Raw genomic sequence first — 21522 nt, 5'->3', positions numbered from 1 at the left:
GTCATGTATAATCAGAGCCCATTGCTTTCGGTACTTGCTCATTCGACACGGATACGAAATTAATCGAGGAGGAAATCCGTGATCCATGCTCACCGCGTGTAATCCTGATTTTCCAATTTTTCAACAAAGTGGAATTTTTCTACCCACTGAGATCACGTTCCAATTCACGATATCAAGATACTCGTAAGGTCAGGGTCCCGGAATGTGGACCCGGCTTAAAGTTCAACAAAAAATACATACTCCTCATTGTTTGCTCCGAAAATATGCTGCCTTTCCGCGGCACCGAACGAATGTGCTCGTAACTCGCATGAAAGGAAGGAACGGATTTGGAGTTCGTCGAGAGGCTTTGGAGAGTCAGGCGAGAGGGAGGCCGTTATCAAATTCCTCGCATTCCATTGAGTGGTAGATTTCTCGTGAGGTGCTGGATTAAAGCCGGGATGTTCGACGAGTCTTGGGCACGTAAAGGCCGATGCCGGTGACCCTATAAAAAATATATAAATGCAGTCCCTTTGAACAGTTTCAGGTACGCTTGTGCCTAAATACACGTGTAAGCTCAGTACAGAAGGATTACCCTCACTTGCTTGAATGCATTCCCTTTGAGAGCGAACATCGTGTACTTATCCAGGTAACCGTGTACCATTAAAATAAATTAGGCCGCCTAAAATGCATATTTACGTTCCATTTTTGATCTTGTATAGAATTTCAGGATCATCCCGTAGACTCGGTGCGTAGGCTCGGTATAGGGCGTTTACACTTAGTTGCGGACAAGAGCGAAGGACTTGGCAGTGAAATTATTCCAGGCTTGTGTACGTACAATCCTATGGAACGGGCAACACGCCTCCACGCATAACTGGCCCTCGTTACCGCCCTGAGAATCGCGATATTGGTCTTGTTGCATTCTGGCCACGTGGCGACTTACCCGAGGAAGGCTCTTCCTCCTCCCTGAATCCTGGGACTCCAACCTGTGGTTCCCTGTTCCTGGCAACTTATCGTTCGGGTTCGGCGGGATAAGGGAGGAGAGAGAAGGCAACGGGGCAATGAAAAATTAGAGAAAGAGGGGCCAACTGGTTCCGGCGGGGAAAATCCGTTACGAAATAAAGGTTCACGACCCATTCTCGAATCGAAGGGTCGTGGCGACATTCTTTTCTTCCTACGATTCGTATTTTCCCCCCGTTCACCGTTCCGGAAACCGATGACTTAACGTTCCAGCTATTAATCCTACTCACCCACGAATTTAGTCGTCGGTCTATTAAGATAATTATACGTGGAAGTGTACCTCCTTTCACGCCGTTCGCAGACCCCGAAGTTCGGAGTCGCTTTCGGATGATGTCACCTCCCATATCGTCTGGAGAATGGAGGTCACGGGCCGTACGAAAAGAAATGACAATCGTTTCAGGAATTAATACACGAACTACTACTTAACAGGTATCGCCGAGTTGCCTTACTATCTACCCATTAATTATTAAATATATATTTTTAATACCCCTTTTCTTTCCACGTTCACAGTCCTGCTCTGGAACCTTCTTCGACTGACGTCACCTCTGATACCGCCTGGAGAATCGAGGTCACCGGCTCGGTGAAAAAAGTAGTCAACAAATTCATGCGTTCACCGAGCCGCCTTTAAAGGATCTTTTTATATTTGTTGGTTCATTATTTATGTATTTATATATTGAAATTATATTTCTATACCCGTTGTATTTTAGCCGAATCTGCATGACTACGTCCACAAGCGCTTGTTCACGTTCCTGGACCCTTTTACCTGGACTCCTTCGGAATTCTCTTCGAGATCCCTTCGGGATCTCCTTCGGATGACGTCACCTCCGGCAGCGTCTGGAGAACGGAGGTCACGTGGTGCGATGAAAACTCAATACTGGGTTCCTTCGACGAATGGGCGGGGAATCCCCTGTCGCGGAGGCCCTCAGCTTCGGCAGTCAGTAGTGCCGCGACCGCCGGAGCGTGAACGTCTCCGAGTGCTTCGAACTCCTCTCTCCCCGGAGCTTCCCGGACTCGTATTCCTCTCGAGGGACCTTAACCTTCGACATGGCCAGCAACCGAGCTACGAAGTCTGGATTCGCGGCGGAGGCGCAAAGGAAGGTGAGCAAACGCCAAAAAACTAATCTCACTTTGTCCATTTTTTTTTTTATATTTCTCTACACAACCATGAATCTTAATTAAGCCCCCGGGACATGATTTACCGCTTCGGTGGGTTATACGAATTTGATGAGAAATGATTTATACACTTTGAGAGGCTGTTTTCGCGATTCGACCCCGTGACCCAGTACAAGGTTTATTGATTTTTCGCAGCGGCAGGAAAAGCTTTTTAGGAGGTGAATGGACCAGGGGGGAAGCCTGGAATTGGGGTCGGGCAAGAGGGGACTTGGCTTTTGTGTCAAAGGTTTTGGATTTCTTCGAGGTGTAAACGGGTGATGAACATGCCTAAAACGGAATCCGTTTCTTGGTTTGAACGTTCCCGCGGTGTTTACCCCCTGACCTAGTTCAAGGATTATGGATTTCTGGACGGACGTGCAGCGAGCACCAGGTCGACCTCCCTTGAAGTATGAATGGACCCTGGGAATTGTACGTTAGGGGCTCCGAACCTGTTGCCAACTTTTGCGCCATTTAACGCCTCTGGTTAGTCGATAAAGCTTAGGAGACTCACTGGATGTCGATACGGATTCTTTTAGCGACGATGGAAAAGGGTTTACCGGGCGTTACACTTCCGCGTCCGCGACACTGACCTACCGCGAGGTCCATCGATTTTTCACGGCCTCGTGGTGACACGAGAGCTAAACTTCCCTCGGCACCGAGAACTGGAATCAAGGGGCTGCGTTTCCGCCCCGGTAACTCGGAGTCTGGCTCAATTCGCATTCAACCATGACCTACATCAAGGTGCGCGAATTTTCCCCGGAATTATGAGTCCCGGTTAAATGCGGCTTTTCAGGGTATATTAATAATTAACGACGAAAGAGGAAATCTCGCTCTTTCATTTGAATTTTTCGCGGGTCACTGCGCGGATTTATACCTTGGAGTTTTTTCAAGGGCTTGATGTTCGTTCCATTGAAATTTTCAAGGCGGGGTAAAAGTTTCTTGGGGAGTGGAAAATCGAGGGGGCGATTTACTGGAGAAGTAGACTTCGTTTGGCGTCATCCTGACCTACTTCAAGATCTAAAAGTTTTCCAGATAGCGTACAGCGACTTCGGAGCGGAGTTTCCCTCGGTGACTTGATTCGCGGACCACTCGCCCCGACCACTTAGGGTGATAGAGGCTATCGCTGCACTTTCCTGACCCGTTGCAATCGTTTATTCAAGAGAGAGAGAGAGAGAAACCGAGTGCCGATCTCCAGCCGAGATTTCGTGCCCACGAATGCCTATTCCGCTCCGGCTTGACTCGCCGCTCGTGGAAACGCCAGGAATGCAGATTCGATTTTATGAAATGCCCTCGATAACACCGAGACACCTCGACGAGCTCTGTCGAGGGACAAACGGAATTTGCGCGAACGTCAGGGCGTGTCGCTTAAGGGAATTCATAATTAATAATATCTAATATCTAATAATTTCACCTTAGAAGTATCACTTTCAAAGCGCGTGTCGGCCACGCGTCGGTTTTCAATTTATTCCGATATAACCATCGGAAGGAAAATTGCTCAAGGTAGAGTAAGGAAATTTTTATTACGTATTCTTTTTAGTTTTATTTTTTTTTCCCCGTTAAAAATCTCTGCGTTTAACACGCGACGAAGAAGTGCGGAGTCGTAACAGCTGCTATATGGGTACGCGTCTTTGGAGTGGAATTAAAACGAGGCCCGCTTTGCCGAACAAGGGAGCGTCTCGTAAAACTCGACGGCCATGGTACACTTTTTAAGTTTGCCTCGTCGCCTTTTTCGTCGTCGTTCGCCCTGGCGGAGCCCTCTTTCGCGAGGCGAGATTCCTCGCGGGAGAATCCCTCGACGCGTATCTAACGTACCGATAACGCGAGCTCCGGGACATTTTCTGCTCGTTCCGAGATATATTCTCTTCTCTTTCGAACACTTTTTTTATCCTCGCAACTGCCTGCCGCTATCGGTCGGACACCTTGGCCTCGCGTTACGCGTCGTCGTGCGACTCATCGATGACAACATTTCGTGTCCTCGCGGATGGAGAAAAGTTCTCTTAAAGAAGAGAGAAAAATATAAAAATAGACGTTTCTGCTTAACTACTCTTTCGGGAAATTATTTTTTTTTTTTGCAATATCGTACGTACCATTGCGGAGACTCCTCGCGTCGATTTTCCTTGTACGCTTCGCGATATCCAAGAACTTTCTCTGCGCGGGGTCAGGTAAAAATGTCCCCCAGAGGTTGTAAATCAAAGTCCTGATTATACACCTGAGGTCGGTACCTCGGGTTGCACAACTTTTCTTAACGGTCAGACCGTATCCTTCCGAGGACGCACTCGGTTTAGGCTCGTCGTTGTCTATATTCTAGATTTAATGGGCTTAATTGTCGCATTATCTTGGAAGGGTCATCGGCACAAGTGGTCGTAGAGCGCGGTGCCATTTTATCTCGCGGCTAATTTCTCGGTAACCGAGTGCAATGAGTTTGCGTTTGTCCTGAATGGGAGATCCAGAGGAAAGGGATGGAAAATTTGGGACGAGAGATAGAGGAGGGATTTTTATGAGCCGGTTTTGAGGGTCCTGGGGGGCCTTGAAGGAGCGAGTTGGCATGAACATCACGCTCGAGGATCGTGGATGGAGCGAGTTCGCCAACCCGGGAAAGTTGTGGCTCAAAAACGTGCCTCTGCACCTTGGGAACTAGTCGAGTCGTTAGTCACAACTCTGAGAACGACCACATCCGATTTCTGCGAGTCGATAACGCCGCCGCTCCGAGATTCGACGAGAGATTCACGGGTGACACGAAGTCGACCGTAGTTTAACGGCGCCGAAGGACCACCGCGAAGCCCCGCCTGATAATCGGCGATTATTGACCGTTTAATCCAGAGTACGGAATACCAGGACGGGATTTCTCGTTAAGACCAACCATCTCTCTACGATATTTACGGACTGGCCGCGGAAAAATGCGCTTATCGCGGGACGCGGTGCGAAACCGCAGCCCGCGAGTGCACTTTCCCGACGCGGAATTGGCCGGCACTTAAACGAATGATGTAACCCGAGTTTAACGCCGGATGCAGTTTCTCGGGTTATTAGGTAAAATAACGTAATTATTGTCCGCTATGTGGAGATACGTGCTCAGGAGCCGAGGAGATTCGGATTCTCGGGTCGTTTACAGTCCGCGGCTCCGAAGTCAAGGAAGTTAATTCGACTGAAAATTCGCCTTTTGTCTCCGATGGTGGAAAGGGGAGATCTTAGGCGGTCGATGATAATTCATCAGTCCATGGTTCGAGACATCCGGCCTAATGATCTCTTCCGGTTCGCTCGCACGGAAGAACGTCTCGCCTGCTTGGTGTCCGACCGGGTGTACCTAATAAGCGTATCAATTACTATCGGACGTATATTATTACGAATACGCCCAATGTACCGGAGGTATCGATGCCGCCGCCAATACAGATATCGGTGCCAATAGCGACGCGAGTGTGGTCAGGACTTGGTGACAACGTTACTTCTCTCAGTCGTAAAGGCGAAACCGCAACGAGATGCGGATAATCGTTGGACTTCCTCGTCGGACGACGAGGCCGCACTTTTTGCCCTACGTCGTTCCAGCCTCGTTCTAGGCACCTCGGGTTCCTGCGAGATTTCAATGAATGCCATATTATATTCACCGGCTAAAAATAAACCCGCCTCGAGTGTAAGGAGGAAATATGTATTAACGGCCGGAAATGGCGTGAAACGTCTTCCCTTGCGTCCGGAGCCAACGTGGGCTCGCTTCGCCTAGGAAACTTTCCATTACAGGACTCGCGAATGTTGCCCCGAAAACCTCTTTTTTAACCTCCGGTCTGAAACTACAAAAGCCAAATTTTATACTCCTCTCCTCTATTTTTTAATTCCATCTAGGATTTTTCGTATCCTTCCGGCACGTGTCAAGCATCCTCTCGAACAGAAGCTCCATTGATTCTTATCGCTCCGATTTGATAATGGAACGCTGGCATTTATTTTATAACAAGGCCACGGCGCTGATTAGATCCACTTCCTTCCTCTATGACAAATAAGCCTCTCCGTGGTTTCGGGAATTTTTTTTTTCAATCCGCAGTTCTGGAGTAATAAAATGGAACAATGACGGAATTTATTTAGGCTCCGTGTCTCATCCCGGGATTATATTTCGAGTCGAGGTAACGCGAAATCCGAAAGTCCAGTGCCGGCCTTATACGGTTTTGCCTGTATGATGTTTATGACTCATGCTCCAGCATAACTTCATTCTTATGTCATACTCCTATCAATAGGCTCGAGGAGAGTGTAGACAACGGCGTATTCCTCGGTGAATCCTTGCGCCGAAATTAATTAGAGCCCGACATACGGCGAGTGGGTTCGATAATCGATCGGGATTGAGCTTCGAAGCCCTTCTAGGTTGAAAATCAACACCTGACTACCCTTATTAATTTCCGGTGGTCCTTATTAAATTTTCTGGACCCCCAAATTGACCCCACGTGCTCGATTTCGCTCCGTAAACTATCCCTCGGGACTCTAGGCCAGCTTGATAACTGCGTATCAATTTAAGATACGCGTGATTTTTCTTTTCCTGGTGCAGATAGCTCGTGGACAGCTTCCTGGGAATTTTTTTTATATTAATCGAGGGATGGAGAGATATTATTCCGGAATTTTTATTCCCGAAGAGTCGGCTCCTTCGGCTCGAGATTCGGTCCTGGACTTTCTTGGGCACAAATTTCTCGTTATCCTCGTCGACTTTTTTTTTTCTCTTTCTCCCTCTCTCCCTTTTCCATCCCGACTGGCCATGGCCGGGGACTGGCTAAAGATTCCACCGCGAAACGGGTTAAGTGTCCTTCAAGGCCTCCCTTCGGCCGGAGGGCAATAACGGAATTATGCCTTTGCTCATTTTTCTACCCGCTACTCTCTACGACGGGGGGAATCGAAGTGCAGGGAAGAGCGTGCACTTTGAACGGGAGAAATGTAAACATCCGTGGTGTAAAACCTTCCGACGATCCGAGTGGCCGTAGAAAGACAACCGATTTGCGAGGCCCCTCGTCTCGCGACCTCGTCCCAATCTTCGCGATCCTTGGTCGACCTCGATGGGCTTAAATTTCGAGCGACCAGAATGGACACCTCGTGGCGTGACAATAAAATCGAATTTCTTCGAGGGATATTCATTATTTCCGATTTATGGAGATGATTTATTAGTCTTTTCGCCGTTGGGAGTTTACGGCGAAACGTGCGCTCATCTCGAGGAAATTATTATTCGACGCTGGCTCGTTTAGGCCTTAGGGTACAGAAGGAGTTGGCAAATTAACGCCGTATCAAGTGAAACATCCTCGGCGGCCTAGAACTCGGGAATTGCCGAGTGGATGGGCTCGAGGCTTGCGAGGGCATTCAATTTGTGCGGTTTTTAACGCCGCCATAATTCTCTTCGGGATTGCAATCGGGTCTCTTTCGGTGTCACCATGTCGCTCTTGACCGTATAAATTGAAGGCTAACTACGACGAGGGGCAAAGGATGCGAAAGGGAACCGTTGCCTCGAGAAACACGCTCTGTTAACCCTTTCATTGCCGTTGGCGCCTGTATAGGCGGTTTGGAAATTCTCTCCTGACTATTGTCGCCCGAGTTCGGTCATCGACGTGCCTATCATTAACTTCCATCCTTTTGAACGAGCGATAACGCGAATATATACGTCCTGTTTTAAAGTCCTTGCTCCAGGAATAGCCCCGATAGGTCGAACCGTATTGCGCCGATACTTTGAGGATTTATGGAAAGTATCGATACGTCTATGGTCGGTCCCTCCGATCGACCGTTCGGAGACACGGGACGAATTCTTAGATGCTTAGGGCCTTATAAGGCCCAACCACTGGGCAGCCTTCGACGATCCCCGTATTTGAGATAGAGGGAGAAAAAGAGAGAGAAAAAAAAAGGAGCTACGCATGCCATCGGTGCGTAAGGATTATGCAACGTCGAGATTATGCGACCTCAAAATGTAGGCTGTAGGTTTTGCAGGATGTGTGCGGTGACAAGGATTCGTGATAAATTCGATACACTCCGTGACGAATGCCTCTCCGAGTACAACGAGCGGAATCGGCCTCTTCGTTATTGTTTAAAATAATTTCAACGAATGCGAAAGGCACTTTTTTTTATTTTTTTATTTTTTTTTTCAAGACTTTTACCATTTTCCTACGCGGTTCAAGATTCCACGCGATGAATTCTGCCCTCCTCGGTGAGAGTACTTTGCCGTTTAAAGTCAACGATGCCACGGTCGCGGGTTTCCCTAGATCCCGACAAAGTTGCATTATTTTAGAGGCGACTGGATGCACTTTTTGCGAAATACTCGCACGTTCACGCGTGTTTGCGATCCACGTGGGTAACGCTGCGTTCGGGTTCTCGCCATTCTCGGCGAAGACGAACGGCCTTAAAGAAATGTTAAAAGTCGATTTTGCAGGACATGCGTTACACACGGACCGGTAATAAATTCGATACGCCTTATCGAGGAGTTATCGCCTTCTGGAGGCAGTTTCCTCAGGGTCGCGTGGCTAGATGCGGAGCCGAGGCCTGGACCATTTTGGAAGGGATCCAGGGCGGTTTGGTGAAACGTTAATTGCACATTTATACGCCGTTCGATTCGTAATTCGACGTTGCTTAGGTGTTAGAAAATTTTCGCCTTTCTCGACCTGTCGTTCGGTTTGCTTGTGTAAGTCGAATCGCAGCTTACATTTTCATTTTTTTTTTTCTTAATCGCTTCGAGTGGAGGGCGCGGATTCAAAGGATTCGCGTGTTTTAATTGCTCGACCTCGAGGCCCGTTTTCGAACCTGGCTTACTTTTCGTGACGCGGTGCATGTGCAATGTAATTATGGCATTATCTGGAAAAAGAAATCTCTCCCTACAAAACGCTATTGAAATCGACGACCGTTATCTCCCACTCCACCGTTCTCGACACAATTCGGTTAATTGGAGGCATTTGTGGGGCGCAATTTGACTAATTGCTTCCGCGCTTGAAATTTCGCTGATGGTCCCGCAGCGTTTCGACGCTTTGCCCGGGAGTTCCTTTCCCAGGGTGTTCCTGGTAGAGTGGCTGTACGCGAGTACATGCACGTAATTAATTAAACACGGGGCGAGCACGTGGTGGCGTTAAATGCCAAGCTTCCGTCCTTAGTTTGGGATCGGATCCGATCTTCTCTGGTAGTCTTCGACTAGCTAATCGACCGTCTTAGGGGGAATCGGATAAATCGGGAAATCTCTTTAAATCGTCGATGGGATGCTGCCAGGTCCAGTCGCGGACTCGCCGCATCCGCGTCCTTATTCGACTGCCGGGGACACGTTTCGCCTGGAGGATCGCCTTAATATTTCGTCCGCCAGTAGACGCGAGACTCTTTTGGCCATGATCTCATGAATTCATGGACATTCCTGGAAGCGAGGTTGCGCGCATAATCCTCGTACTGGCCGAGCGGTACCGACGCTCTCCTCTCGCCCTCCAACCCGGGGGGAAGTCGTTTCTCGACGTCATAAAATCCTCGACGTGTTCCATCGAGAAAGCTCGAACGATCGCTAAAGTCTCCGCACTTAACGTTACCCCTCGCGATTAACAGCGACGACCTGGACGCACCTCGACGACCGCGACTTCCGATAATTGCTGAAAGAGGTTCGTTCACTCGGACCGAGGTCGGCACCTTCGCGCCTTCCTCGCATTTTCCATAAAATAATACATGATATTTAATTTCTATCACTCCTTGAGATTTGAAAGAATAAAAAAATATCTTCTGGGAACGTACGATTTTTTTCTTTTTTTTTTTTCCTTAATGTTTCTTGACTGCAAGGTCGACTCGACTTGGGGCAAAAATGTGCGCCGACAGCGACACGTCGCTAGGGGTTTTGTGCCGCGTAAGTGCTTATCATACGACTCCCGTGATAACCGCGATGCACAGTCCAAACGGAGGAGACTTTAAACCTGTTAATGGGCGGGGAATTATTTCAAACGATCGTTGATATTCTCCCGAGGAATGATTGCACACGGAAATTCACCGCCAAGTTTGCCGGGTCAGAGCTGAAATGTGATTATTGGAGGTGCCTTCGGGTCTCTGACTCACGGTCGGCCCATGTGACTTTCTTACCTTGTATGTAAATCGAAAGTCCCGCCGCATGGGAATAGAAAGTACTTCCCATAAGGGGATGGAATGCGTATAAACGGCGTGCTGTCATCTTCTGCCGCGAAAATTGATGGGCGGCTGGGAAAAAGGACGGAAATCTGGCTCTACCGCGGTTTTACTCGTCGATGACCGTACAAAGGCTTTCGGTGCCTCATGATCCACCCGTAATGCACGCCGAGCCATGGTGTCGGATGTGACCCCACATAAGTTTGAGCACAATGGGGTGCTCCACACCCTACGCCCTTTGGGCTCGCGCCAGACGGCTTGAGCTCCCATGGTGTGTGGGTGTCGGAACCTGTAGAAGGGTCACACCCTGACTTTCAACCCTTTTATTATTCTTTTTCTTTTTTTTTTCACTCTCTCCTTTTAATGCGTAAGCACGGACTTCAAATAAACGCCGGAGATATGAAACGCTTAAGTGCGTATTACCGGGAGCGAAACGCGGGCACAAGGATGAAAGATTTTATCACGGAATCGCGGCGAAACATTTTCCCCTCGTGCTGAAAGAATTATTTTTCTCTTCTGATTTTTCTTCTCCCAAAATGGAGAGAAAATAAGGCCGGCAGTTTCAGGGCCCGTAAATTAAATGTCCCAGTTATCATCGCACCTTGTTATTCGGGGAATTCTTATCACTTATCGAAACGATAGCACGCGCCCGTAGGAATACGCCAATCGGATGTATTCCACATCGATCGCGCGATAACGGGTGGTAATAATCGAACCCGATTTTATGTTTGCACCCGACAAACAGTGTCCCCCGCAGACAGAGCCGGTATTCGCGGAAACTCGGCTGCGTCTCGCGACAAGTGCACAACCCGGCGCGCTGCCTACACTTTGCGTCGTTTAATTCAATGAACCCGATGGAATAGCCGCATCCTCTCCGGAGAAGTGCATCAAGTATAATGCAACTAGTATGTACAGAGTGTTTCGGCGTCGCCGACTCGAGGTCGTGTCACGGTGTCACACGGAATTTCGCGCCTCGGTGGCTCTCGCGATTTCCCGCGTCACCCGAGCGGCTCCGCCAAGATCGCCCTTTTGACAATCGCAAAGAGGAAAGAAAAAAAAAATAAAAATAAAAATAAAAGAAAACAATGTCAATCGCGGCCAGGAAATATTCCTCTTCGCTATCGAGCGATCAAAGGTCTCGCGTTGAATTGTACGAATTAAAAGGAAATGCAATTAGTACCTAACCCATGAGTATCCGCGCTCGGTCTGTCCGTACTTAACGGAAGATGTATCCTCGGTTGCCAGGGGTATGATTTAATGTAATGAGAGGATGGTCGTGCCCTGTCACCACGTCGCCGCTCGAGGGAATATTTGCCGTGTCTAATAACCGTGGTTTCAATCGCCGGCGGTTAATCACCGTCACGTGGCGGGCGTCGCGACCGACGCGTCTAGACGTTGATAAGTGAATCGCTTTAACCCCCTAGATCGTAACGATACTTAATAAACGAACACTGGTTGTTGGAAAATAGTGCGTGTCCCTAACCCTTGCCCAAAGAGACTTAGGAGAGTCCTGCATTCCGTGGTAATAGCGGATGCAATTTCTGCAGTCTGGCCGACGTCTTGAGTGAAAGTGCGACGCCGCTCGGTAACCATGGGCATGAGAACTCAGCCCTCGGGTGCATAACGTGACATTGTTCGCCGTATCGGGTTATCGGTGCATGCAAAACTGTCCGTTAAAGTTTCGAGACGGGATCTCGTTTATGGTGACGTACCGTGTGCACGGTACCAATCGAAACGTGACCGATGATCGCGAGGCGGATGCACGCGTGCAGGAGCGGTGCATCGCGGTTAAAGGGACGCAAATACTGGACGAGAAGGACGTACGATAATGGCGGCCTGGCTAAGTGCACGTAACCGGCACGCAAAGATGTCCATCTCTTTATATTCCGATTCGCATATGGGCGTTCACAGTTAGGCCTTAAGAAGGCCGACAATCGTTAATGCACCCGGAGCGTTTGCTTGGTTCCCCCACGATGACATATAAATTATATGAATTTTAATAACGTATTTCAATGCTTGAAACTATTACATCGGATCGCACGTGGGTGCGGTCCCCCAAAGCGAATGGACTTGAAGCTATTAAAATTCGTATTCATACATACTCGGGATTTTTTTACTCCACCTTTGAAAGAAAATTGGCTTTCCGATTGAGACGAATTGCCCCCTGGATTTAAATGAGAATTTTAATTACCAAAAAAAAAAATGGGAAAAAATCCAGTGGTGTGGTTTTAGGGGGGAATGAGGGTAATAGGCGAAAAGTTGGCTCTCGGCTCCAGATTTGACGGTTTTGACGGTTCGGGTGGCGTTTCACTGTGTGCGGTATCCCGACGTTTCGCTTCCTTCCGATTACTGCCTTCCTCCGTGGAAAATCAAATATCGATTTCCTGTACGTATTACCCGGACGTCGCGTCGCGAAACGGCCCGCTGACGTGTTATCCTGGTTTGCGGAATAATTTACGTAAGTCTACCCACAGGTGACTGTTCATCTAGCGTAATCCGTATCATGGGAAGGTTTTCACCTCTTGGCAAAGGCTCGTCAAGAAGAAAGTGCATCGAGATCCCGCCACCTCGTGGCTCGTTAATCATCGCATACGTGCTCGTGAAATTCAATTATTCTTCCGCAGCCTCGACGGAGAGACGTCGAGGCAGCGTTTACACCGACGATAAAGGGGCTCAAATTTAGACGGTCAATAGGGACGCATAGGCAAATACACTTGAATGAATTACCGAGAACGACGTCGGTGCGCATAATACATGGCCGGTGCACTTTTTCGCCGGTAATTGCGCAGTCGAGGTATCGTAAGAGGGGGCCATCGGCAAACGGAGATTCCTCGGATGATGTGCGTCATTCGTCATATCCGTAAACCTCTGTGGCCCCTCGAAGAGGGTGCGGAGGGGCCGATCGTAACGGCGAGCCAGTTTCCAGAGGTCCGCGCTGAAAATCCCCAAGGTTTAACGAGACCGTTTAAACGCCTGCCAGATGCCGCGGCGCTTGTATATTATTGTAATTACACGCGCACGGCCTAGATGGGGAATAATGTGCGCGGGTAACGCGCCTAGCATTAAATACTTTGCGAGCGTTATAACGGCGCGCGCGCGTCAAGGGACGCCCGGCCGACTTCCTATTGGAACGCATCGCCGGGAAGGATGCACCAAGATGCACCTCGGTAAATCGAAGGAAGCCACGGGCTTAACGTCCTAACGGTGCAACGGCTGCGATGCCGGGGACTAATAAAATTCCAGTCGATTCTCGACCCTGCACTTGCTCGTCGCTTCGTATCGATATTATACCATAAGAGCCATTAAGGGGACGCGAAAGTGGCATCCGAGGAGTTTATGGGACTTTTTCCGAACTGGGTGTACCGAATCGCTTAGAACTTAACAGCGTGATCACGAAAGCTCTATGGAGGTTCCCGACCCCCGTGAAACTTCATTATCTATAACATTTTTTTTTTTATTGAAATTTCGTGGGTGCGCGACCTTCCTCAAGGCCTTTGTATTCGCGGTTTGATACGATTCGCTGCACTCGGTGCGGAGAAAAGTTTCAGGAACGATTAACCCCCTGACTACAAATTTCACGTCACCTTACGAGTCGTCGATTTGACGAATCCTGAACAGAAGTCCGGTGTTCTACCGGGGTCCCCTTCCTCGCTTCGAGCCGTGATACCGCACTCGACGGATGTGCTCGATAATGGCTCTCGCAAGGGGTAAAGACTCTCGATCGTGTCTATCGACTCGTGGTAGGTAGTCGAGGTTCCAGTCGATACGTAAGAGCGTATCAGCCATTAAAGAGCGAATGATCTTGTGCCTCGTTTGTTTCGCCGCGATGGTCGTCCCCGCGTCTTGTCCCTCCTGGATACCCTCGATGCACTCCACCTTATTCCGGAGACGGGGCTCCACCTCGCCGGTCACACGGGGAGAGGAACGTGGAACCTCATCGTACGAATTCCAAGCCGCCCACGAGCGGAGAACCGGACGAAAGCCCAAGTCGCGTTTCAAGGAGCAAGGTCGATGACCCCTCGGAAGGCCTCTTCGGGCACCCCGCTGATCGCGTTCCTTATTATCATTCCACGCGAATTTACGGGCATGGCCGCATAAAAGTGGTGGAATACCCCTTTCCTTCCCCTTATCCAGCTACGAGATTTATTGCCGCGGGTCCTGCCAGTAGAGAATACGGAGATACGCGTCAAGGACCTCGATATTCCTACGTATGACCGAATTACGAGGACTCGAGCCTTCTAGATTTTTGCGTCGATGGTTTTCCAGTCCTCCGATGGAAAAAAAAAATACCGGGCATGTCCAGTGCGAGGGCCTCGTCATGGTGAAAAAATTCTCAGCTTACCTCTCGCCAAGGGACGTAGTTAATTAATTTTTTCATGATTTAAGTCGCGACCTCTTCCCGCCCGGTCCGCCCCAGGAATGGCGGTGAGTTATCGCAAGTGACTATCTAAATACCCTGGGCGATTACCAGCACGTTGCAGGGCGTATGACGATGTTTCTGGATTTATATTAGTTATTGGATTGGCTTTCTGCAAGCCCCAATTGCTCATGCGAGAGTACTTCCGCACTTCCTAAAACGTCCCTCGAGGACGCGTGCCTTTTTACGCGTATAAGCTGCAATGAGGGCGTCGCATTAATGAGATATCTCTACCTCATAACTGCATCGTTAGGATGGGTTGGATTTTTTATTTATATACTTATGTTATATCGGGAATGATTTTATGGAGAGGAGGCGACGTAACGTTTACTGGGCCGGCTTAAACGGCTTACGCGGTCAATGGAAAGGTACGCGCGACTATCAGCGATAAAACGGCTCGCCGCCTTACTTTACCGGGATCTACTAGGCTAGATTATGTGCGAGGCTCGAGGCTCTTCTTCCGAGTTTCCCGACTCGTTCCCAGGCTCGCGTCCACGAACCGTTGCCACTCGATTGCCAGCTCCTCGGAAACTCGGGATTTATACGCACGATGGCTTTTCATCGCAGCAGAGCCGGATGGGTGAGTCGGTGGGCGTCCTTTCCATATGATTTTCAAATTCACGTATTTGGCAAAAATGCCGGGTAATGACTGTAAAAATATTCACTATCGCGCAACCCTCAAAGCGAGACTCGGTGGGGTGGAATTTCCTGCTGGATGTTAAAGAATAATGTTACGACGAATTTATGGATCTGCGAATGGCAGGGGAAAATTTGAGAAATTTCTCCCCTTGGTCGAGGGACTTATTTGTAGACGTGATAATTAAAAGTCGTGAGAACCGCCAAGGACCGTGATTCTGATTTTCTTCTTCCTGGTTTTTGCAGATTAATAACAAGTACAGCGAAGAACTCGCCCAGGAGTGCTTGGAGTGGATCAAAACGATCACGGGGGAAAATATCAGCACCAATGGAGATATGGATAATTTCTATGAGATCCTGAAGGATGGTGTCCTTCTCTGCAGGTACTTTCTTCGAGATTCTAAAAATTATCTCCGTCCCGGGGTGAATTTCATTTTTCACGCTATGATAATATGCCTAGGCTGGTGAACGACATCAAGGAAGGATCGGTCAAGAAGATCAACAAGACCACCCTGGCGTTCAAGTGCATGGAGAATATTAACGCTTTCTTGGAGGCTGCCAAAGGTCTGGGAGTCCCAGCTCAAGAAACTTTCCAGACGGTCGATCTTTGGGAACGGCAAAATCTGAACTCGGTCGTCATTTGTTTGCAATCCCTCGGTAGAAAGGTACGATTGCCGATTTACTTACGAAGTTGTGTAAGGCTAATTTTTGAAATCGTTGCCACCGTTCGGTATCGATAAGGCGCGGTAAATAAGATACCGGCAATCCGCTTGGAAATATGTTGACTGATACGAGTTTATATTGTTTACAGGCGGGCAATTACGGCAAACCGAGTATCGGACCGAAAGAGGCCGACAAGAATGTCCGCAACTTCACGGAAGAACAATTGAGAGCGGGGCAGGGGGTAATCAGCCTACAGTACGGTAGTAACAAAGGTGCTAATCAAAGTGGTATCAATTTTGGAAACACTCGACATATGTAAAACGTCTTCGCTCCTTTCAAATTCTTCCGCCTTACGTATTTTCTGAATTACGTATATTAAGGAGACGAGTGTACGTACGCACACGTGCGTCTCCAGTTTATCGCATAATTTCTTTACGCATCTTGTACCATGTTCTACAACTATGGTAGTTATTTTAAGCGATAAGCATCAAGATAAGCCAGGGTCCACGTACTTGTAATCAAACGAAGTATATTACAAATTCGGTAGTTTTCGAGCTACCTCTCGTTAGATGTTATTCTCGATTTATCTACTATGCATTGCCGTATTTATGGAGACGAAAGTATTTTCATATTGCACAGTGACGCGGACGAGTAATTAATTAAATTAAATTGATCCTTTATTTTTCCACCGCCTGATTTTTACCTTTCGATTAAGCTCGTATTTACGAGACTTTACTATTGGTTAGTAAATGGTGTATCAAAAGAATAGGTTCTAAATGGAGGAGATAATGACAATTAATTATTACGGAGAGTAGTACTTTGCTCCGAATGAAAAAACGATACGTACTTTTAGTTACCGCAAATGATTCTACGGAAGTTTCGGTTAAATTCTTACGACGTCAAATTAAAGACATTTTACACAATCGTAACTGAATCGGACAGTATGGTAGAATGTTGAAAAGAGTAGGATAGATTATATAAATATATATTATATATAAATAGCTAGATATTCTGTTACTGTTACAGTAGCTCTTATGTGTTACAGTGTAACGAAAATATTTTACAAGACGATGTTGTATGTGAGATAATAATTATTATATATCGTAATAAATGATTATAGAGAGCGATTGTATTAAGTATTTTGTACAAAAATTTTGTGTGGTTATACAAACATTTCGTAATGTATTAAAATACACGAATTAATAAACAACACATCAATAATGTACCCGGTGGAAACTGCATGTCCTATCAATTCAGTTGTAATAATGTGAAGCGCAAAAACTATTTGACACGAAGTAAGAAAATTATACAGAATGAAAATAAATATTAGCTGCTTTCCATTACGACTGGGAAAACTATATTTAATTTTAATGGAGAGGTGAGTGAATGCTTTTAAAGAATTATTCCCATAATTCATATATTTTTATTTTTGCAAACACGTAAATACTTGCTACTTTATAATATGTACAGAGTAATGTATATTTAGGTTTTCCTTTAGAACGGGTAATAATCAAGTCCAGAGTTATATTTGAATTTATTCTTATTTCTCGCTTCTCGTCTCTTTGTTTGTTCCATTACCTTTTGTACATCAGCTCTGCAATTAAAATCGTAATGCCAATATCACTCTTACCTCGATACATTCAATACATCGGTATATTTTAATAATGTTAATAGTAAATATTTATACAATTTCTAACCTGTAAGTCGGTGGCTTCATATCCTCACTTATTGTGCATGGTGTAGAAACGTCTACCTCATTTTGTTTATATATCCTATTTCTAATTACATCAATGTCACGAGTGCAATGGTCCTTTATGTCTTCTAGAGATTTCGGTGGGGCATCGAAGTAGATTATGAAATAACTGAAACGATACCACACAGAATTATAATTCTCCCCGCTTTCGTGAAATGTGAATAACAAAAGATTAACTTATATGAATTTCTAATATTACATTAAAGCATTTTAATCATAAGGGCACATTTGTGATGAATATTTTAAGTTTGAATATTTTACTCACTTAGCTTCGCGATGCACTCGTTGATGAGCACTGATTTTATATGGCATTTCCTTTTTTCCAAGATTTTCGATTTTTCTAATGAAACCTCCTGTACCAAATATTGCCGTAGCCGTTCTTTTTAGTGTACTTGCAATTTCCTTCTGTAATGTTATTCATCATAGAATAAACTATCAAGTAGTGAACTTTAAAACATAACCTAAGTCATCAAGAATTTTGTCATACAAACCTTAGACATAATGCGAAGTAACAATGGTAACTCGTACGTCGGCATAATTGAATATATTCAACAATCAACTTTACAATGCTAATTGAATTTTAAATATTGTTATATCTAAAACAACTTTTAATCAGAGCAGACACTAGCAATATTTGGGTCCATTTACAAATACACTTAGAAGTCCGCATTCGGTCTGGTGGTATTTTATTTAAGTACACCGAGGTGCACAAGATGGCAGTACTGAATCATGACCGCAGATACCAACTTGTGAACAATCTCTTAGCGGGTCTGTATTCCTTGACTGTAGCCGCTCTTTAGATGAGGCTCATTAAATTTTGACTGATTGCGCATACAAGTTGTATTGTTAGGATTCGGTTGACGGCGCAACGTAAACATTTCCGGTGCGGGATGTTATACGTTTGAAATAACAAACGACATTCTCCAAGTAATGGGTATCGACGGTATGAGGGTTGGTGGAAGCCGATGCCCTCCCCTTCTCGTTGGAGGACTTATTTTAGCATGTTTAATGCTTATTTGTAATTGGTGGACCCTGTCTTCCGAAAATCTCGAATTATTACGCCAAATCGATGAGCTGAGTGAACAACTGAAAATCAGGTAACTGACTGCAGTAATACTTGTCAATGAAATTCGGACTGTCAAACTCTCCGTCCAATGTAGTCATTTTGCTTTTAACAGCTGTTCTCTTATTAACATGGTTGGTATAACAAAATTTTCGTCTTTTTTTTTGTAATTTTAATTGTATAATAATAATAATTGTAATTTGTTGTCATTTTTTAACGATATGTTATAATTTGTAGTGCGGAAGAGAGGGATCAATGTGTTACATTACGTGGAAACTTGGAGGACCGATTTAAACGAGCTAAAGATGAGATAGCTTCCTTACACGTTCATCTAGAACAACAAAGCAAATTGAAAAAGCGCACTGATGAGTTAGAAGATTCTATCACAGTATGCAAGAGTGAACTCGATTCGTTAAACAAACTAGATGCAACAAAGACGGCAACATTGGAAACTTTAAGATTGGAAAAGGATACCATATCGACGCAATTAGGGGCCAAAAAGGAAGAGAATAAGAAATTACAAGAGGAATTGGACAGGGTACGAAGGATCCAACTTTAAGAAATCAGACAAGTTTATAAAATAGCATTGTGACATGGGTGCAGAAGTTACATACTGGAGTAGTCCTGGTTACAGGAAATAATTTACATGTTTACAATGAATTCTTCAATAACACTTTATCTTCAGATTCAGGATGAACTGAAGAAACTCAAATCAACATATAGTTCACCCTCTGAAAAGGAGCATCGGATGTTACCGCAATGTAAGCTATTTCATCTAATTTTTTAATTTTGTTTGCTTATTATTTTTTTTTACTGTTGCATGCTTTAACTGTTTTGTTTCCTGTGTAAAAAGTATTGCAAGCAGACAATTGAATGCCTGAAACTAATATTTTGAGATTTAGATTCATGCTTCTTACATTATGAATTTTTGAAACCAAATAATTTTTATTAGAAACATCAAATGCAATAAATAATAATGGTATTTAGAGAGGCAAGTAGTTCTCTCACTATTTATATTAGCAGAATTTTCAGTATTAAGCCATTATATACGTACATTTGAAGAAAATCATTAAAATTATAAGAATGCATTTTGGGGATTTATTGATTTAGCAATAAAAACAATCGTAAACAAGCCTCAGTTGGGTCCTGTCGCAGAGGCAGCGGTAAAAATATCCAGCTCCGGCGAAAGGGGTTTGAAGTTTCATGGAATTCCAATACTACCGCGAGATCCACCTGGTGCAGTGCGTCAAGCTCCTCGTCTGTCAGTAACCATGATGAGAGATCGAAATGCTCACAGGAAAGAATTGTTCGATTAAAATTCAAATGTCTTCAAGATATTTCACAGTACATATTGTGGACATCCTGTACAATACATGTGTACGTCCAAGTATTAGGTGCAATGAGTTTTATCCAATCAATTGTATGGTGTATCTATTTCCAAATAAGTAATATACTTTCATTTTTACGCAATTGCTATGTAAAAATAGAAATCGTGTAGTGTTATATTTTGACGTATTATTTGAGATCGGTTGAATAGTGTAATATAAACGTTAAAATAATAAGAGAGATTGTACAAAGCCATAAATAATGTTTTTGCTGGATATTATACTGTGAGTTGTAAATTCCATTTCATGAATATTAGATTTTTTTTAATTTTTAGGATTGATTTTAGGACTAGACAATACGTTTTTCAGTGTGTATACTAATCTGATGAACTTTTGAAATGCCATTTGGACCCATGACAGATTTTCCTAGAAGTAATTGTTTTAGTGAATATCTTTGCACATAATGATTTTCAGTTCAAACGAGTACAAGAGCTGAAACCAGAACCAATGACAGCCAGGACATTCAAGACGAGGGAGAGTTGGATGAATTAAAAATTAGACCAGATCTTGCAGACGGTAAATTCTTACATTGACATTTTCTTATTTTCGCTATACAATGTATATACATAAATATTAATAAATTGAGAGAGGGTACTATATCGTAAATGACTTCTATTGCAGTGAACACCATTTATTCGAATGATTTAATTAAATGTAAAGTTTGGTAGCTTTGTCTAATGTTCTAATTAAGTTCATATTTTTATACATTTCTTATCTTAATTTGTTGTAGAGATGAACCGCTTAGATGATGCCAGTAACGCTGATGATAATTTACGTTTCATGGATAATAAGAAAGGTCAGCAAACAAAATCTATGAATTACACAATGGAAATAGATCGTATTAATTAAAACAAGGTAATAGTTCAGCTACTATATCGTCGAAGATGATCTATGAATGTTATGATCTTTTATATGGTTTATAAAATATAAGTTACCTTGGCAAGGTGAAACATTTAAGTGAACTTGTCAAATGCAGTTATTTATAGAAATCTATAAATAACACTTCTTAAATCACCTCCGTGATCTTAAGATTAATGTGCTTGCCATTTATTGTCAGTGATATCAATATTTTATTGCATTTAAATATACGTATATTTTTTTAATAGGAAAAAATCCTAGTATATTAAAGTTCCAAAAACAAGGCTAATCTGACATTTTATGAAATATGTGATAAGCTAGGTCCTTTCTTTATACGTATACATGTATATACATTAGTTTTACATTGTACACGGATTTTAAATTTTATGAATTGCCATGGCGAGCAACAATAAAAAGTAATCTACTAAGAGCAGAAAGAAGCAATGGTAATTTAATTTATGCAATGGTCCCCAATTCTACCAGAAATATTAGAACCAATTTCTCTATATATAGA

The 21522-nt window shown here is 44.8% G+C and overlaps 3 protein-coding genes across 5 annotated transcripts; 2 read left to right on the top strand and 1 right to left on the bottom strand.

Annotated features, from left to right (window-relative positions):
* Positions 1-1921: 1921 nt before the first annotated feature.
* Positions 1922-17174, top strand: LOC105698200 (myophilin). Of its 2 annotated transcripts, none has more exons than XM_012422240.2 (4): positions 1922-2094; positions 15533-15669; positions 15747-15951; positions 16098-17174. In XM_012422240.2, the coding sequence occupies exons 1-4, from the start codon at positions 2041-2043 to the stop codon at positions 16266-16268; spliced, it is 567 nt and encodes a 188-aa protein (XP_012277663.1). In that variant the 5' UTR covers positions 1922-2040; the 3' UTR covers positions 16269-17174. The 2 variants fall into 2 exon arrangements, with proteins under 2 accessions (XP_012277663.1, XP_012277664.1); XM_012422241.2 differs by lacking the exon at positions 1922-2094 and adding an exon at positions 15078-15230.
* A 175-nt stretch (positions 17175-17349) lies between these two features.
* LOC105698145 (probable 28S ribosomal protein S6, mitochondrial) lies at positions 17350-18357 on the bottom strand. The gene is made up of 4 exons (XM_012422144.2): positions 18194-18357; positions 17968-18107; positions 17647-17811; positions 17350-17543 (listed from the first exon to the last, which is right to left on the bottom strand). Exons 1-4 carry the CDS (start codon positions 18236-18238, stop codon positions 17444-17446), a joined length of 450 nt encoding a protein of 149 aa, XP_012277567.1. The 5' UTR covers positions 18239-18357; the 3' UTR covers positions 17350-17443.
* A 97-nt stretch (positions 18358-18454) lies between these two features.
* Positions 18455-21445, top strand: LOC105698143 (Golgi membrane protein 1). 2 transcript variants are annotated; one of them, XM_012422139.2, is made up of 5 exons: positions 18456-18799; positions 19003-19303; positions 19451-19526; positions 20565-20666; positions 20881-21445. In XM_012422139.2, exons 1-5 carry the CDS (start codon positions 18633-18635, stop codon positions 20997-20999), a joined length of 765 nt encoding a protein of 254 aa, XP_012277562.1. In that variant the 5' UTR covers positions 18456-18632; the 3' UTR covers positions 21000-21445. The 2 variants fall into 2 exon arrangements, with proteins under 2 accessions (XP_012277563.1, XP_012277562.1); XM_012422140.2 differs by lacking the exons at positions 20565-20666; positions 20881-21445 and adding an exon at positions 19876-20542 and having other exon boundaries at positions 18455-18799.
* Positions 21446-21522: the final 77 nt, after the last annotated feature.

The sequence above is a fragment of the Orussus abietinus genome, unplaced genomic scaffold (genome assembly GCF_000612105.2).
Source record: "Orussus abietinus isolate OABI.00-Male unplaced genomic scaffold, Oabi_2.0 scaffold1, whole genome shotgun sequence".
Classification (NCBI taxonomy): domain Eukaryota; kingdom Metazoa; phylum Arthropoda; class Insecta; order Hymenoptera; family Orussidae; genus Orussus; species Orussus abietinus.
Note: the sequence above shows the minus strand (reverse complement) of the source record. Positions and strands in the feature narration are given on the sequence as shown.

Excerpts from the sequence above, each read along its gene's own strand:
- LOC105698200 (XM_012422240.2), top strand. The coding sequence starts at position 2,041 with ATGGCCAGCAACCGAGCTACGAAGTCTGGATTCGCGGCGGAGGCGCAA. Across the intron at positions 15,670-15,746 it reads GATGGTGTCCTTCTCTGCAG|GCTGGTGAACGACATCAAGG; the intron begins GTACTTTCTTCG and ends TAATATGCCTAG. Across the intron at positions 15,952-16,097 it reads TGCAATCCCTCGGTAGAAAG|GCGGGCAATTACGGCAAACC; the intron begins GTACGATTGCCG and ends TATTGTTTACAG.
- LOC105698145 (XM_012422144.2), bottom strand. The coding sequence starts at position 18,238 with ATGCCGACGTACGAGTTACCATTGTTACTTCGCATTATGTCTAAG. Across the intron at positions 18,108-18,193 it reads TACTTCGCATTATGTCTAAG|AAGGAAATTGCAAGTACACT; the intron begins GTTTGTATGACA and ends ATAACATTACAG. Across the intron at positions 17,544-17,646 it reads ATGAAGCCACCGACTTACAG|AGCTGATGTACAAAAGGTAA; the intron begins GTTAGAAATTGT and ends TTTTAATTGCAG.
- LOC105698143 (XM_012422139.2), top strand. The coding sequence starts at position 18,633 with ATGGGTATCGACGGTATGAGGGTTGGTGGAAGCCGATGCCCTCCCCTT. Across the intron at positions 18,800-19,002 it reads AGTGAACAACTGAAAATCAG|TGCGGAAGAGAGGGATCAAT; the intron begins GTAACTGACTGC and ends TATAATTTGTAG. Across the intron at positions 19,527-20,564 it reads GCATCGGATGTTACCGCAAT|TTCAAACGAGTACAAGAGCT; the intron begins GTAAGCTATTTC and ends AATGATTTTCAG.